Source organism: Ornithodoros turicata, chromosome 6 (genome assembly GCF_037126465.1).
Source record: "Ornithodoros turicata isolate Travis chromosome 6, ASM3712646v1, whole genome shotgun sequence".
In the NCBI taxonomy this organism is placed as follows: Eukaryota; Metazoa; Arthropoda; class Arachnida; order Ixodida; family Argasidae; genus Ornithodoros; species Ornithodoros turicata.
This window is the reverse complement of record NC_088206.1, coordinates 1,720,397-1,738,959: the sequence shown is the minus strand read 5'-3', so window position 1 is coordinate 1,738,959 and position 18,563 is coordinate 1,720,397. Positions and strand designations below refer to the sequence as shown.

Sequence of the window (18,563 nt, the reverse complement as noted above, 5' to 3'; positions counted from 1 at the left end):
CATCGTTATAGGGCGCCGACCAAGATGTCTCGGCCTTTCCGACATCGCACCATTATCGTGGCTGCCTTTCATATAGTCTGACACAGATAATCTAACGTACGCCTTCTGCGAGAGAAGACGGTCCCAAGTATAAGCAACTCATGCTTCCTCAATGTTTAGTTACCTCGTGCGAGAAAAGAAAAATACCTCGTGTTATTCATCCAGCGCAAGTGGCCTAACCCTTCATTGACCTGGCAGAGATGCGCATTGCATCTGCAATGTTCCGAGCAATGCACGCGCATTATGAATGTAAAGGATCCTCGTGATGGTTCGCTTATTCTTTCCAGCTCAATTACATTGCATGCTATACTCTTTCTGCTATAGCTTTGCTTGCGCATCCGGACGCCCTGTGGTCAATGGTCATCATAGCGGAAACGACGATGGAACCAAAGCGTCCAAGTCGATATCGATGCTTCGATAACTGTCATATAAATGATACGGGGTGGCTGTTTTTGCTTTTGATTCGGCGTTAGAACCGCAAAGCGCCTGTGGCTTTCAGCGGTGCACAGCACGTCGACGGATGGAGGGCAAACAGAACGAAGGAGGGGTATGTATATACAGCCAACTTCAGGGGGTATATATACTCTGCGGGGACAACGTGGAAGTTCTCTCCACCATTAGCGTGTCATTGGTCGCTTGTGTGAGGTCACTTAAAACGAAAACGGAAGTTTGCTCAGAGTTTGCTTATATTTTCCCTAAAGGATGATTCGGATTAGACTGACTGCTGTTTGATGGGGTTAAAAGAGCAACGAATTGCGCGACAGAGTTCTCACAGAATATAGAATCGTCGTCCCACGTTATGAACTGGATCATAGGTCAAACTGATGCTGTTGGTGTAAAGTCGTTAGGCCGTTATAAGGTACTAAGGGAGAATAAACGAAGCATAAATATAGGAAAGAACACGCTACGTACCCTTGGCCCACAATTCTCCCTTACAATCCATACACTATATACACAACACATGGATAGTTAATTAGCCAATGGTTCGTTCGATATGATTCAGTGGAAGAAAAAAACAACCATCGTCATTGGAGAGTAGTTATTAGAAGTGAGGGTCAAATCACTTACTCCTTCATGGTCTTTGCAATGTGATTTGAATTACAAAGATCAAGTCCGAGAACTCATAATGATCTATGCCTGTTCTCGATGCTTTTCCTCGAAGCATCGGAGATACTGCATTGTTACGTGTAGTTTGTTTACCTCTTTACTTGGATTCCCTGGACTTTCGCCCTCGCCGAGTTTAACGGACGTCCGGCGCTTATTGAGGGCGGACTAAAGCTTTGACGCTTCCAGTTTCGGAAGGTTCGAGTGTTTCCCGTAATTCTTAACTTGATTCTTCCTCCATAGCCTCTTTTATCTGGTAATGATGCGATTGGTCAGACAATGGTGTCTGTGGTGAAGAAACACTATGGAGGTGAGACACCACTGTAGTGGTGGTGGTGGTTGCTATAGTCGTGTTTAACTTAAGAAGGAAAAGAATCCTAGTCCGTCAACTATACATACGCCGTTGGAGATAAGGAGACATCATGGCGCGCCAGGAGAAATACCGCAGCGCCACCATGCGGGGAGCGCACTTTCTACTGCAGCGTAGTGTCATGCGGTCAGTGTTCACAGCCTATACGGAAGCAGAATGAGTATGATGGATTACATTATCTGGCGCAGGGAGAGTGTGTGACCTCTCTGCGTCCAGCCATCCTATCTGCGGCGCAGTAATATTTTGACCAGCTGACGGTCTGGATTTCTTTTCTTTCTTAAGTCGAACAGGCCTATAGCAGAAAACAGTTCATATCCAATAGCGGTGCAGTGGTACATCAAACGTTAGGAGAAAATTTACTTGGATTAGCTATACATGGGCAGAAAATTTCACCCTAGTTTTTTGTTTCGTGTTAGCACCGCGAAGCAACAGTGGCTATGAACTATACACAGTCCTCGAGAGAGGGCGCAGTATGAAGGAATGGGAAACGAACAGGTTAGTTTGTGGCGTGTTATTGCCGAGCATTCTGCCTGGAGCGCAAAGAGGTTATGTGAGGGTAGTGGTAGTTGGAGGGCAATGAAACACAGAAGGACCAACACGACGCCCAGTCGCATATGCATAAACATAGTGATAATACGTCGCGTGGCAACTACGATCACGAGCGACGGTTCGGTTTCGGCTGATGTGATGTGATGTGATGTGATGTGATGTGAATAAAGAAAAAAATGGGGATGTAAGTTTCGACGAAGTCAAACTGGCTACCCCAGTACACTTAATACAGAAAGTTCAATCTGATGATGAGATGATGAAAACGCAAAAGGATGATGTCCAGAGATGATGTCCAGAGATGATGTCCAGAGATGATGTCCTGACATTGACTTCTATATAGGTTTCGTACACACGTTCTGTGATTTCAAAACAACTGGAAAGTCTTGTAATGAACAGAAATTTATTTAATGCATCATATTGACTCAAAGGTGATGGTGATGTGATAAAGAAAAAAAAAAAAAAAGGACAGCCTGTGAATCCTAGGATGATGCGTCGCGGTGACCATGCGCGGACCTCCCACCGGGAGTGGGCGTTGTATCCACTCGCCGTTCGCTTTTTTTGCTGATGTGTATAACGACAAAATTAGAAGAGGACAGACACGCTTCCGCTGAGGACGTCAGGTACTTGTCCACTTGCCCTATCAAGAGGTCTGTGGTACAATAATCGCTTCAATATATTCATCTACTTAACGCTCCCACAGACGAACGCAAGCGCCTACGCGGGTGACCTTTTCTTTCTTTTTTTCTTTTCTATAAAGACGTCCTCCTTTGTAATTGATGAAGATGGGAGGAAGCTTGAAGGCGATCCCTGAGCCAGTTACGGCGGACGACGACGAGTAATGGGTTCGACCTTCCTGTGGCCGAGTGTTTCCAGAGCGTTTCGTCACAATGCTAAACTGATTAACATTTCAGTATGGGTTCCGATGCGCATTGTTTCGTGGCGCAATGAAGGAAAAGCACGCAGGTATTTGAAAGAGTCCCTCGGGGTATGTCCCGTTCTTCGTGCGGTATAGTACAAGCATTTTTTTATTTTCTTTTTTTGATCGATCATTTCCCGTCTAAGTGCTTCGTCCTGGTTGAAGAAGACCAGCAGGCTGACGTTCAGACCAGTGGCGTGCCCACAGGGGGTGTTCAATACTCCCATCCGAACCCGTACCTTGAGTTGTGCATTTGAGAAAGGGAAGAACCTCCCCATGTATATTCCCATAGAAACCCTCCCATAAGATCTCCCTCGCTACGCTACTGGTGCAGACCATAGGACGGGAGAAAGTAAGAAAGAAAAAAAAAAGAGAGACGATATAGAATGGATTTCACGAGTGTTTTTTTTATATCCCGTGTTAGCGCCGCGAAGCGACTGTGGCTATGAGTGTCGCACAGACGGGCATGGACAGACGGAGGCAGGACAGCAGTTTGCGTCCTGGACAGACATCAGTGCCGGCATCCACCTGGAGAGTCTGCCGGAAAACTCGAGGCAGCACACTTCCTTTGGAGTAACGGCCAAAGAGCGGATGTTTACACTCGACCATGCCGCTGGTTTTCGCAAGTATATGGTGAAAGTAAGCGGTACATGGCTCACTGTATTTGCATGCACCGTCAGAAGCCACTTCTCAAAAGAGAAGCAATACAAAACCAGTACAGTCCCCAGACACATTCCTTTGTCACCTGGGGCCACATTTTACGATAAGACCACATAGCGAATCGAACGATACACGTATAGAAGAGGAGGATTATGTCCTTCACCTTTTCTACTTGAGTTTTGAAAGACGATAAGGCCTGCGCTTTGTTTTTATTTGGTACCCGTTTTCATATTTTTTGTAAGCTCTTTTTTAGGGATCTGGAAGCTTTGATATAGCGACGCTTTACCACGGAACGGAATGCTGATTTCGTGATCGGAGTTGCTTCGGGCAGTTCCTGAGAATGTGCTCGGGTGTCTTTCTCGCTTTGCTTTTTATACTTTGCTTCTCGACGGTCTGACTCTTTCCGGGTGAAATGTCTTTCACGTAACCTGCGAGTGCATGGTTTTCCATCGCTTCTCGTTTTAAATCCGTATGTCGTCACGAACGTTGGAGCTCGCTTTTATTGCGTGTTAGCACCGCCAAGCAACAGTGGCTATATATGGGCGATATACAGACGTCGTCGACACATGGAAAGAGGAAAGCAGGGCGTTGGGGACAGGGTGTGTGGGGGGGGGGGGTTAGTATGTGCCCTGGGCCGACTTCTTGCGGAGCTTTGCCAACATCTGTCTGGAACTAACGACTGCTGGAAAATCCGGGGAAACCGCCAGAGAGCACAGCTGGTTGGATTCGAACCCATGCAGCACCTCCCACTGTAAAGAAGTATAGGATGTCCTCCTATTTCAGCGGCACTTATCGGTTATTATCCAGGATTAAAGAGAAGTCGCATCTATAGCAACACTGCATCGAGGCTATCCCTAAATATATGCACCTGTCTAGAGAGATAAATGTCGCACGTATTATCTGAGTTAAAGAACGAAGAATTATGTAACAGCATAGAATGCCTCTGTAGCTGGCTACTCATGGCTACCTACCATGGTGACTATATACTAATGGCTCTAGAGTCGAGAACAACGCGTGAGGGGAGGCCATTGAATGTGCAATACGATCCAAGAAAATTACCGTATCAGAACAAACAATATTCGTCAACCGAAACAATGCTTATCCTGCCTCATATTACGATAATTTATGAAAATACGCAATGATTCCCTGATTATATGCTTCGTAATCCAATATTCACGTTCTTCTAATTTCTGAATGCCGGAGGTCGATAAGGTCAGTCATCGGACTTCCGATCATGGACGAAAAGGGAAGCAAGAACACAATTAGCGCGGCCAGACAGGAACGAAACATAATTTCCATATCGCTTATCGCGTTTGCAATCTCCGATTCTTGTCTGCATGTTGACTTATCAGGTACTGCGCACTGTATAATAACCCTATACCTGCGTTCTATACAGACTACCAGGAAGAGGAAGCACTCACGAAGAAGTTGTTTTCAAAAAACTAACGGAGTTACATTACTAACCCCCCCCCCCCCCCCCCCCACTTACAGCTAGCGTGTGAAAACACTAACTGAGCTTCTTGAAATTCATCCATAGTTACCGCGTTAATGTCAACGGTAATTGGAAAGTTTTCGGAAGCTAACAGCTGGCCAGGCGAAACCATTCAGTCAGTGTAAAACCGTTGACCTTCTGTCAAAACCTGGACGATATTTTTTTTTTTTTTTTTTTTTTTTTTTGCATATGGATCACATAACCATTGAATCACTGAGAGCACACCCTCAGCACATTCCAAGACGTCGCTGGACTATAATGACGTCATCGTAACATTGAGAATTCCTCAAACACCACTTCAACCTCGCGTTGACTACCGTTCGCGTATTATCGACAGGTGACCCTCAAGTTCGACCTCTCATTTTCCATCGAACGGCGCCGTTCATCAACAGCCTTGTCTCTCCGAGAGAGGTCGCCATTCATTCCACATAACAACACCGTGAGCCTTTTGTGATTCAAATTGGACGCGCTGTTCAACACCTATTTTAATGGCGTCCTTGGAGGTTGTCTCAGTGGACTCTTAATCACTGTGAAGATAACACTCCCATTTAGTTGCTAATTGTGTTGCATGTGAAAGATAACGTTGGGATCCATACGGGGATATACAGACGGGATGTTTGCGGGACCTTCGAAGGCATTTCTTTCAGATGGACCGGGACGAATGGCTGAACGAGATCGCATGCTCAATGTTCTTTCAGACAATGGGGTATTCGATTTCACGATGAATCCGGCTCACAGGGACGGTTGTGTACACGTCCAAGCTTTTCCCGAAGCATATAGCTAGTTAGACCTCCACATAAGCATCCCGGGCGGGATGCTGCGAGTGCTATGCTGCCTCTGAACACTAGAATACTATGTACTCAGCAACATGCGGGGTCAGACACGGCTGTGTATATAGGTACGTGACATTTCAGGGCGATGATACTGCATTGACATATATAGCAATGGTAATGTACTTGACTGCGCTTGTAATAACGCTAGATTATTGTTCCACACTGTCTCGGACTATTCAGTATAGCGGCATTTCTGACGCTAGAATCGCCTTCATCCTCTATATATAGCCGGAAGGAAAAGAAATGTAGTCCACCCACTCTCATAATATATTACTGCGCCGCAAATAGGATGGCTGGACGCAGAGAGGTCACGCTCCCTCCTGCGCCAGATAATGTGATCCTTCATACTCACTCTGCTTCCATATACTGGCCGTTAAGATTGGCCACATGACGCTATACGCTGCGACAGAGGGTGCGCTCCCCCATACTGATGGCGCATGGTGGCGCTGCAGTATTTCTCCTGGCGCCCTATCGTGTCTCCTTATCTCCAACGGCGTATGTAGTTGACGGACTAGATTTCTTTTCCTTCCTAAGTTAGACACGACTACAGTGGTCCGTTAAGAGCACGGCTGGTGGCGCTTCATTCGAACACCTCTTGGATATATGCCAAGCGCGCGGCCATTGCGTCATCAACATTACATCAACATACTACTATACTTGGACGTCAGTATGAAACTATACTTCAACATGTACACCTATGCTCGCAAAACCCTCTTGACAAAAGTGCTCCTTGCGAAATCTTCCGTATATATACGGGACGCCTGATCGAACTTCCGGTCAACGATCGCATGCATCACGAAAACTGATGCGAGAGCATATAACGAAGGAGCCTTGAGAAAAGAGCTCATTACTTCCGCCATGATGCTTTGGAACCTTCCGACCCCGACTCTCACTGGGCTTGTTTGTAATTCTAATGACCACTATTACTGCTCTTATTCGTTGCGTTATCATCCGTCAGGTCACAGCGGGGGCTTCCATGTCTTTAGCCCCGTTGGGACGAAAGCACGTGCTGCGCTCAATGCCACAAGTTAAGTATAGAGGGTGGCCACTGAATGCAGAACAACAAGTTCGAAAATCTCGTCTGCTCGACAAGGAAACTCAGCAGACGACGCTTTCGTCCTTTGCTTTATACTCACAGGTGTCGTAGTTTTGGTCTGTCTTGCAGAAGGAGAGCTTGAAATGTGAGTATAGGCTGTGTAGATTGTGACTATAAAACGCTTAGATATAGTATACACGGCAGTCACCGAACGCAGAGGAAAGGTTTCAAATGCGAGTGAGTACTCAACTGTACTGTCTGTCTGTACTGTACTGAACTGTCGTCCGTGCTCGTGAAACAAACGCAGCAGATTATGGCTTCGACAATCCTTTTCCAATGGTACTTGTGTTCATGGAGGCGAATCAGAAAAGCATTCGACCGAAAAGGAAAGCTAGAACACGGAGGACCAGCCGTGTGATGTGACCGCTATTTTGCGGTTTCGGTTTTACAGTTACATGCATAGCACATATAGTTTCGGAATTCCCGGATGGGTGCGATCGTGTCGTGTCTCTGTGCAACCTATAGAGGCCTAGCGCCTGGTTTTTCCTCCGACGCTTTCATGACAAATGTCGGCACAGTTCCCTGTGAAGTCGGCCCAGGACGCGCTCCCCACGCTGCGATATAGACGTGACGTTGCTCGCCTGAGCGTAGGCACGACTACGGCAACCAGTTCCATCGCCATCACCACCAGCCACCTAGAGGAAGAAAGGCCGCTTCCTTCTTCGCCACATGGACGAATATATACGTCAGGATGTCAGACTTTCTGTGGATGCCACATTGTAAACTGAAAAACACCCTTATGGGTGTAAATGGCTTGTCCTATAACTGACACCTCTTTTTACACCATATGGTCTTAGAACACCCTTTTCAGAGGGTGTATTCTGTGTAAGACACCCTTTGAAAGGGTGCTTTTCCTTGAAAATGCTTTCTTTTGCACCCTTTAAACACCCTTCTAGGAGGGTGTAAAGTTGTTAAACACCCTCCTAAAAGGGTGTTTAAAGGGTACAAAAGAAGGCATTTTCAAGGAAAAGCACCCTTTCAAAGGGTGTCTTACACAGAATACACCCTCTGAAAAGGGTGTTCTAAGACCATATGGTGTAACAAAAGGTGTCAGTTATAGGACAAGCCATTTACACCCATAAGGGTGTTTTTCAGTTTACAGTGCAGGGACGGCTTTTCGTCTGCCTGGCTACAGTCGTCGACGGCGGACTCATAGTAACTATTGTCACGAGCGAAATGGGCCGGCGAGTCGTCGAATAAACAGCAAACGGTTTATTAAACTATTTGGTAGCAAAAGCACAAGAGTGATAGCTCTCTGAACACAACTGGGTCCAAAGAATGAATGCTCCAGCCTGGAGCGCACAAACATTTAAGCGTCGCGCCGAAAAGTCTAGAAACTGCACGTGCGTTTGCCAGAGAGCAGGCGATGTGTCCGGAATCTTCTTGCTTCTTCTTCAGCACGCGCCGGGATGAGATATACCGTTTCGTGCCTGCCCTGGAAGTTTCCCGAAGATGATTCGTGGCACTATATACGTCACGCCGTTTTAGATATCAAACTTTCTTCATCCAGGTGACGTTGATCAAGCCGGCCCCCAAAGTGGTGAGTGCAGAGCTCCTCAATGGCCATCTCTGGAGACGTGACGCCTTACACGGCTTCAAGAAAGCTAAAACTCGCCCCCTTTTCATACGACACTTGCCCCAGGCTTTTCTCGTCTCTTCAATACCCTACTCCCCTTCTTCCGTCCCCCCATGGCTGTGTCGTTGGCAGTGTCGTTGGCAGTGTCGTTGTGGCAGACATTGGTTATATTGTTTCGGTTTCAGTTTCAGTAGTCGCAAGTTATATTATTTAGGTATAGCACCCGCCCATGTAACTGGGAAAACTACAATCGGCTCCGTTTCTTTTGCCGTTATTTTCTGTGAACGGAAACGTTACGCGTAACAGAGCTCAATGAGACAAAGATTGAGGTGAAATGAATACAAGAAAAAGGTTTAGAAGACAGCATGGGGACAAGGAAAGATACATATACTCACCGCGGTCGTCTGGCAAACTTGAATGGAGCCGTTCAGATTGCTTGCGATTCTGCAAACAGATATATATTTCCTATTTATTTTTTTTACAGTAAATGGGCGTATCGACAGACACTATTTCACGGGATCTCGTCAAAATCATCCGCGGTCTAATTTGGTCAACCCACATTGAAGAGGAACGCTTGGGATTAGCGATGTGTGTTGAAATAAGAGAGAGTGCATGTCAGCTTAAACCGTCAGGTATATGTTTACTTTTTCGTTACATAAAAAGTGATTCCAGAAACAAAAATTGCCTGGAAATATAGATCTCGTTTCCTTTTCACCCGAGTAGAGAGCTGGGATGGATACGGGCACTTTAAATCGTACTTCCTTCAAAATATCGTCTGCTTGAAGAGGAAGCGCAGCAGACGACGGTTTCAACAGCCTTCGTTTTGTCTTCTGCTGTTAGCATGCTCTCTCTCTCTCTTTTTCTCTCTCTTTCTTTTCTGTAATGATAGTGTCCGTTTGACTCAGCTCGGACACTTATTTGGACAGCTCATCTTCAAACTGCGTCGTCGCAATGCGGCTACTCTGTCATCTGCTTGAGAACACAATGTATAGCAGACGACACTTTCATCGTCCCCTCGTATGTCGTCTACAAAGCCATTGCAGTAAAGATCGTAGTTTCGGTTTGTGCTCGAAATCCTTATTGGGCTCGTGTCAGCTTCAGTGAATCAGCAATAATTGCGAAAATACCTTGTGGTATATTTGGAGTATGCCGGAACTCTGTTCTTTCTATGATCGATATACTTCCATTGCGTTGCCTATCCTCTGCACAATTTCAGCACGTTTTAATTAGTAACCCCGAACTACGTCATCCTGCTACTTACAGTGCAGTCCCGAACGACGCCCCGAATACACACCGCAATAATGGTTCCAAATAAGCACGTTGCGTAACTATGGTAACGCATTCTTCAGTTATTACAGCGTCATTGCACCTTACGTCATTATTCAGCAGGCCATCCCCGGCAGCATCGACAGCAGCGATAAGTAAAAAAAAAGCATTAAGGAAATGGACGCCAAAGGCTATCATCAGCCGCGACGGCCATTATCAAAATGGCTAACAAAAAATGTAAGAGATGTGCGAACCCATGGTGAGTAAAGGCGGTTCTCACGCGCCCTCCGTCTGTCCCACAATGGGAAGATATGCCATATGTTACACACTGTTGCGTACGGTCGTCAATGTCAGTTAGATTTCAGTTTTTACACCGCGTTAATACATTTAATTTTTATTGGAATCCCACGACGTTGACAAGATGCCTAGCGCGCTTGGAAGAAATTCGAGCACATGACCTGTCTTTACTCTACAGGGTTAGTCTCGTAAAAATATGAGACGGGGGTTGGCACACCCCAAACTTTTTTGGCTGATATCCATGCATTCGTCCTAAGTTTTATTGGAATTTTTTGCAATCATTATGGTCATGTAGAAAGAAAATTAAAAATCACGCAAAATCTCGCCCCATGCATTTTCAATGACCTATCTCGCACAAAAACCGTCATTTTTTTCTTGCGTCTGCTTCACATCACCTCACACAGGCGGCGCTGACTATAACGATGCGACATGCCCATGCTGACGATATGCACTAATCCTCTTCTTCCAGAGCCGTATATAGGCCTATATACGGCTGTCTTCTTCTGTATGTTGGCGCCACCTGTGTGAGGTGACACCTGTGTGAAAATGAAGCGCGCACGAAGAAAATGGCGCCTTTTGAGTGAGATGGGCCATAGAAATTGCATGGAGTGAGATTTTGCTCTATTTTTAATTCGTCTTTTACAGGACCATAACACTCACACACACACACACACACAAAAAAAACATCCAACGAAACTTCAGACAAATCGCTACCAGTCTGCAAAATTTGGGGCTGGCTAATCCCCGTCTTCTATTTTTACGACGTGACAAAAATTTGTAAAGTTTGCTAGACTAATTGCGTTGGTATACATCCCCATCGAAGTGCACGAGTTTCGATTCATGGCCGGGCAGAAACACACGCACATACACCATCTTTCCCATGCTAGTGCTTCAAGAAACGTGACCAGACCTTCCAAAATACGTAACATGTTTTTTGTTTTCAGTGACGAAAAGTAAATAGCGACGTAAAGCTGCCCGCTCGCGTGTCGCTTCATCGCTCGTGTCGCTCGGCGCAGGGCGCTACGGAGACTTCTCATTTCACGCTTGACGGTTTTCTCAAATAACCCAATCTAAACCTGACACCGACGAACGTACAACGAATTTACAGCGACGCGGAACCTAACCCCAAATCATTGCATTGTTCCGTTACGGCAGGACGGCTAAATAGACCGCCGTGTCTCGTTCACGGGTACACGTCAACTGTGTACACGGTAGGCCAAACAAGAAAACCACACGCATAAAAGAGAAACTTCAGGAAATTATATACATCGAGATTTATTTTGTCGAGGAGTAACTGTAACGCCTTTGCCGCCGTAACTCTACATACTATAGTAACTATGATGTTTATTTATGAATAATGAAAATGAATATTATACGTAATGAAGAAAATATATATCCAAAAGCCCACCAAACTGGTTCTCGCTTCGCTATTTTCCCTCTGTCGGTTCATTTATTGCTCCTTGGCTTGTGGACCATCTTTTCTAACATATATAGTACCTACATGCAAGTGCCTGTACTGCATTTTCAGGTGCATAATGCGCATCGCGGCGATGAAATATTCAGTATTGAAAGCCTTCTAGTGTGGGTACCTTTTATTCCATTTATAACGGAGGCCTGGATGGCTCCGATCAGTTGGAGTCGGTGTCTCCCATTCCTTGTCAGTTGTCACCAAGCATTTCTGCGGGGACGACTTCGACGTCGTCCGTCCTGTGCCCCCATTCGTGTGCTCGTGCTCGCTGTCTATCATCCAGTTTTCTCACTTTTTCCGAGCGTTGCACTTGGACGAAGGATGGCTGCACGGGGAACATTCTACCATCGTACAACGCGCCCGCTATCCATACCGGTATACACGGTAGGTATAATTGATATGTATTACAAGTACGAGTACAGCACACAATAGTACTTACGTAAGTACACTCAACCCTCGTTTTATGAACAGTTTGCTGAGAATCCAGCTGTATATTCTTCTAGCCATTTAAGACCTCGACTTATGAATTCCCCCGTTTTGTGATCGCTTTTTCGAGAAACATTCGCTGTTCATAAATCGTGGTTTGACTGTACACTACATAAATGTACACGTGGTCATGATGTTATGCATAGATACGCGCGTACTTGTGAAAATAAACATGTACTTCCCCCCCAAAACCCACGACACCGCTGTTCGACGCAAAAAAGAAAAAAAAAAAAAAAAGCTCTTGTCCAACCACCAGCACATCCGAGACTCCTTCCGCCCAAACATTCCCTCTTTGAATCCTCCATTCTTTAGACGGACCGAATTCGAGATTTCTCGCCACAAAAGCGCGCAGGGGACGACGAACTGTCAACGCTTTCCCCCTGGCTACCCCCTTCTTTAAATATATACGGGTGTACGGGAGACAACGCCTTTTTCTGCAGAATATATATATTCTACTGGCTCACTTTTTCCGTGAGATTTTTCCAGAGTTGCTCGCGCTTTTGTGCGTCCGTCTCTGCTGTCTGGCAACAATGGGAGATGAGCGCCTTTCTTTTTTCTTACCGTTTGTGTGTATCCGCCTTATGTAGGGCGGATTTTTCTCCGAATTGTGCTGACGGTGGAGATTACGTGAGAAGGAAGATGGCGTCGTTAAGAAAGGGTGCCTTTGTTAGATGACTGTCTCTCTAAATGGTCATAAAAAGACGTTACATTACAGTCCCCTTAGAAATTCACCGGTCCTGGATGGCAACCACTTCGTCTTCCTAAGGCAGCAGGTTCGAACCCTATACCGTGGACGTCATCGATAGCGGACGATAATCGCTCGTTACGTTTTGTAGTTACTCTCGAATCGGGGCGCCCTACCTTTATATTTCGGTCGAGCGCCGTCGTGACGTCAGCAAATGTGCGCCTGCTTATGGTGACGTCACACGAAACCTGAAACACGATGCGCATGTGATGTTTGTTTCGGTATTTCGGTGCTGCGTCTGCACGTAACCGCAACGTGGCCGTAATCTGAAAAATAGCCGACGGAGTGTCCCTTTAAAGCTCTGGGGTGACCGCGCAATGGTGCGACCGACTGTCAGTTACGCTCAATGCAAAGTTTCAAACAGCAAATCGCTGCAGGCTGCATCAGTCGTTGTACCTCCGCCGTGGCTAGCGCAGAGTATTGAAAAAAATCAAACCAACGGCACCAGAGCTGCTTGACGGAGAAAAAGCTGGAAGCTTCTGATGACGACCCCATGGGAGAGAGATGACAGTTAAATACAATACGACCGTACATATCCTGGACTGTCCGTTCAAAGATAAAAATGAACTCCCAATGTACCACAGGAACACGATTGCACGTCAACACACCGGCGCTCCTTGTCTTCTTATCAACTCCCGCAGAAGATACGATAACGACATAAATTTGACAGATGTGTCCTCCACTCCAAACGGATGCAATTACAGCTACGCTATCAAATATGCGTCTCATAGTTGCGGCGTTATCTCGAAAACCACGGCAACCCTATCACAAACCGCAACAAAATCGACCCGTTTACATTCCTTCCTCCACCTTATCTTCCGAGCACGCCAAAGAAGATATCTCGAATGTCGCCTGCACAGTAATAAATCAGAGACTGTCCAGATAAAGACGTTCTGAACCCAATACGTACTTGCTTGTATCTTTAGAACCGCATTGTATACGTTACGCATATTATACTATCGTCCACATGCCATATACCTTCTTTTAATCACCGGTCTTATTATTTTCCTTGTCTTCCTTCTTTTTTTCGTTCAAGCGGCAGGTGCTTATCGTGCAGCGACGCCGCCGTTCGACGTCAACACTTGTAAGATCGACGGGGAGTGCCCTAGGCGCCGATCTAATTGGCTGCCGTAACCGTCTCTCCCTCATTGAGGTGGTTGACCCCAATTCCTTCTGTGGTATAGCGAATAGTATAGAGCGATGCAAATTTTCTGTATACCGAAAATTTGCATGGCTGTGAACTTGACAGCGGTGCGATCTGTGGATTACTTTTGCCACCAAGGCCCATATGTTTCAATGAATTCAAGTTACAGTGGCTCATAGCTGAAGTGCAGGCACGGTATAATGTACAGCCGTGAACGGACTTATATAGTACACCACCCGTTCACGCCATGGCTTTGCCGGGGCAACACTATACCCGTGTCGTATATACAACTGCAACGCTACAAATTCGTAAAAAACCGGCCTCGGTGGCTCAGTCGGTAGCGTGTTCGCCTTCTGATCCCGAGATCGCGGGTTCGAACCCGGCCGAGGACGCCGGCAACTTGGTGGCAGGGTACAAGTTGCTTAGACACGCCGTCTTCCGCGAGGGACGTTAAATACGGGGTGCCGTGTGGTGAGCTTTCATCGCACGTTAAAGAACCCTCAGGTGGGCAAAAGCAATCCACAGACCGACCGCTGTGGCGTCGCTCATGATCTCAGTTGTCTCGCGACGTAAACACCCAATTATTATTACAAATTCGTAAACAGACAGCGACGCGCCTCTGCCTGACGTGACCCTGCGTAACAAGTCACGCTAGTGGTCTTTACGCCACACTTTCAACCAATGATAACATGGTAGCCCGCTCGAACATGCCGCCAGCCATGCATATATAGAGTATAATACAAGCGTCAGTTGCACCATCGCTGGACGTATCTGGCCCAGGTGTCCAGATATGCTTGTTCAAGGAGACTGCAAAATTATAGTCACAGTGGTTCTGTATAGACTTGTGGAACAACGATGTACTGACACAAGTATATTACTGGTATCAGCCTGGTACGTAGCATCATTCTTTACATATGTAATGTACAAGCGTCGTGCATGATGAAACGCCGCCCATTGACGCGCAAGCGCTTCTTTCCGAAATTACGTATCGGTTGAGGGCTCAACGTCTAAAACTGATATTCTAGCCCAGAAGCCCCGATTCGTTGCAAACAAGTGAGTGTCATTCATCGTTCACTCTTAAAAATGAACTTCACCTAATAGCACGCTCCTAGCCAGCCATCGCCTCGAATGATATCGTTATCTGCCCTGATTTGTTGAAAACGGGAGGCGTACGCCTTTTCTGTGACACTTATGCCGGTCATAATTGTCACAGAAAAGGCGTACGCCCCCCGTTTTCAACAAATCATGTTAGATAACGATATCATTCGAGATGACGGTTGGCTAGGAGCGTGCTATGAGGTGAAGTTCATTTTTAAGAGTGTTCTTATTGTAGTTATCCATTTTTGTTTTTCTAAGTCATCTGGAGTAGCCGACTCTCGTAATGAGCGCCTCTTTCTGCGTTTGTTTCTTCTCTCTTTGAACTGAACTGAACTCATTGTAAACAATCGTAGTGCGTTAGGTACCTCCCGTGAGCGAGCGGTGTAGCTATGCTAAGGTCAATGGCCTCATGCTACCAGCGGCTCTAAGTGCACCCCTCATGAACGTACGAAGGGGCGTCGAGGGCCCCCGAGGAAAGGCGGAGACGTCTGGAGCACGCTGGGCCGTCTTCAGGTTACGGTTTGGATTGAAGTTTTTAGAGTGATATAATCGAGCCATGTAGGCTATAGTTAGGAACATTTTTTTTTATCGATTCCTAATTAGTGTTAATTAGTAGTAGTAGTAGGTGTGACTAAAGCAGGGTAACAGACTGTTACAAATTATTAAGAAATGGGGCTATACAGAAACGACTATTGTCAAATAATTACAGTAATTATTGGGAAAAGTTCACACTGAACAACAACAACAAATAAATCCGAACCGAAGAAATGGTCCCAATTCATCATCTTAAATAAAATTATTGTTGTCGTTAGCCTTAAATGGCTTCATAACCACGACTGAGACGTCCCGCCGGTTTTGTTACATCCGAAACATAAAAGAGCCGCATACAACTTCAACGTTCAATATAACCTTTACACACGCACGAATGAAGTCATGGCACGACCACGGCGTAAACCATACAATTCGATAAACACCGAACCCAATTAATTAATTCGGCGGATAAATTTTGTTTGTTCGTCCACCATGTGACCTCAGGATGCGCGACCCATGAGGGACCGGTCCAACAGCGTCGATGGAGATAAATATATTGACGGCATAAACCTAATTATGAAGCCGTGCTTGTTTTGCGATTCTGTACGTGTTGTGGCTCGGTTTAGCCGGCATCGAGCTGATCTAGGAAGTAGTGGAATATCTGATTCTTGCAATGCCAAGGCGTTCACTTATCGTATATAGTCGAACGGAAAGCAGAGGGCATAAGGGACTTAGCAGCAGTGATGGCCGCTAACTACTTCTACAGTAGTTTAACTATAACTATTAACTACTTTGTGATGCAATAGTTTAACTAGTAGTTCAGTTACTTTTCAGGGGAGTAGTTACAACTACTTTTTTAACTACTGCAATGTAGTTTAACTACATCTATAACTACTTAACGTTGTCCATCAACACCAATCCCTTGTAGTGTTCTTGGACACCTAAATAGGAATCACAAGCAATAATAAACTTTGGCTCAAGCGATTGCTACGATCGTCAAATACAAAGCTTGCGGCGGGATTCTTTCTGTGCGTACGCGATACACTAAGTTTCAGAATTATTTCGCAGCAAATGAGGCTTCACTAGACAAGCATTAAAAGTGAAGATTTAATACGCATGGACGACACAATTGCTCTGCACCTCCGTTCTCATCAAACAAGTAGCTCAAGGTAAAAGTCGGAAGCACAATCGTGCCGTAAAGCTTGCGGCAAAATCGGAATTAGTTGGCGCCTTCAGTAACCTGACTACTGTAGTTAACTACTTAAAATAGTAGTTTAACTAGTAGTTGCCAGTACATTTCTGCAAGTAGTTGATAACTACTTTTTAACTACAACCAGGTAGTTTAACTAGTAGTTTAACTACATGTAGTTAACTACTGGCCATCACTGCTTAGCAGTATGTTGACCGTTAGCAGCACAGGGACCATTGTGATCATGAACACTACTCGCGGGTCGGTATTTTCCTGGAGCAATCCTCACAAGCTGCGGAAACCCATACTTCGGTTTTGTCGAATAAACCAGCAAGATCCTTTATGTTGATGACCGTGACGTTATTTCATGCTCATATAGTATACACAGGCTCGAGTCCTTTCCTTTTGGATCACGGGGACGGTGTCGTGTCGGATAAATTCTACAAATACGCAGTGAAGTATACGACTAAATACGAGTCCGTCCGTGGTGGTATCACGTGCTGCTTATTCCTTTCAGTGGCGTGACATATATACGATCCCGGCTATACTTATTTTAGAACGTTGCCGTATTTATTGTAAACTGGCTGCTGTATACGTATACATGTAGTCGCGTTTAAACGGATGTTCGCAAACGATGTTCGCATTGTTCGCAGGGCATTAGTTAGTGACATTTTTCGTAGAATAGCACAGAATAGAAGTAGAAAAAAAATGGAAACGTATAGGTCGCATTGGTGCGACATTTTTCGTAGTCAATGTGGGTATATACGTACACTGCGTACGTAATTATATAGGGCCCGGAAAGATACAGTAAGAAAAATATGGAGACGTTGGCTCCTACATCCTACAACTGAAATAACTTTTCAGTAAATAAGTATGCGAGAGAGAGAAGAAGGAAGAAGCGATGTCTATAAAAAATGTCACCAGGGCTCTCCGATCGCTCGAGCTCAACCCCCGGTACGAGGGTCTATAATTGGTCCAGCACGAAGGTAATGTCGATGTGAATTGTATCGACAGCCGCAAAGCAAGATCTCTGTTCTGCTTCGCGGCATGCATATAGTACAACGATTGCGTCAATTCACATTTCCAATTTTTGTCGTGTTGCTTATCATACTCGTTAGGTGCTTCTACTTAGAAGCCATTATTAGGATCGTGCGGTTATTTGTGGGGACACAAAACTTAAAGCGCCACTCCGGACTCGGAAAACAGTGTTTCTTTTATTTAGTTCATGAAAAGAAGGTGCCTCAAGCATTATATACGCAAAATTTCAATCCTGTTTACGAACGCTGTGCACTTCTGTCAATTTTTGAAGTTCTGCTGAGCCTCCACAAGTTTCGATGACGCGAGGAGCGGGTGACGTAATCATAAGCCCACAAACTGCAATGATGCCATGTTCTGGAGAGGGCACTCGTCTCCTAGCAACGACGCCGGCGTCCGGGGAGGGTCACGTGGTGAAGAAGTCACGTGACGCTGATCGAAAGAGGGGAAAATGGGAGAGATGTCTTCACCCTCCTTTGCGTTTTCTCGAAGGTCGGAGCGGTCGGAGGATATGTCACGTGGGGCTCCGCTAGCGGAGTGCAAAAAGTGAGCCCCCCGGAAGACGCCAAGGGTAACGTTGTTAATTAAATTAATTTTCTCTAGCTTACGCGTCACGTAGAGCCGAAATATTTTGCAGGAATGTACAGTGAGACAAGAAGATTTCAGTAA

General features: G+C 45.7%; 2 protein-coding genes across 10 annotated transcripts in view; one reads left to right on the top strand and one right to left on the bottom strand.

Moving 5' to 3' along the window:
- The window catches only part of LOC135398794 (phospholipase A2 hemilipin-like), a 207,389-nt gene that overhangs the window by 60,566 nt on the left and 128,260 nt on the right, over positions 1–18,563 (bottom strand). For both annotated transcript variants that reach the window (XM_064630257.1, XM_064630259.1), the window contains exon 2: positions 9,031–9,079. In XM_064630257.1, coding sequence (XP_064486327.1) covers positions 9,031–9,079 — 49 coding nt within the window. The remainder of the gene's footprint in view (positions 1–9,030; positions 9,080–18,563) is intronic.
- LOC135398791 (protein grainyhead-like) overlaps positions 1–18,563 on the top strand; it is a 159,100-nt gene that overhangs the window by 30,224 nt on the left and 110,313 nt on the right. The window lies entirely within an intron of this gene.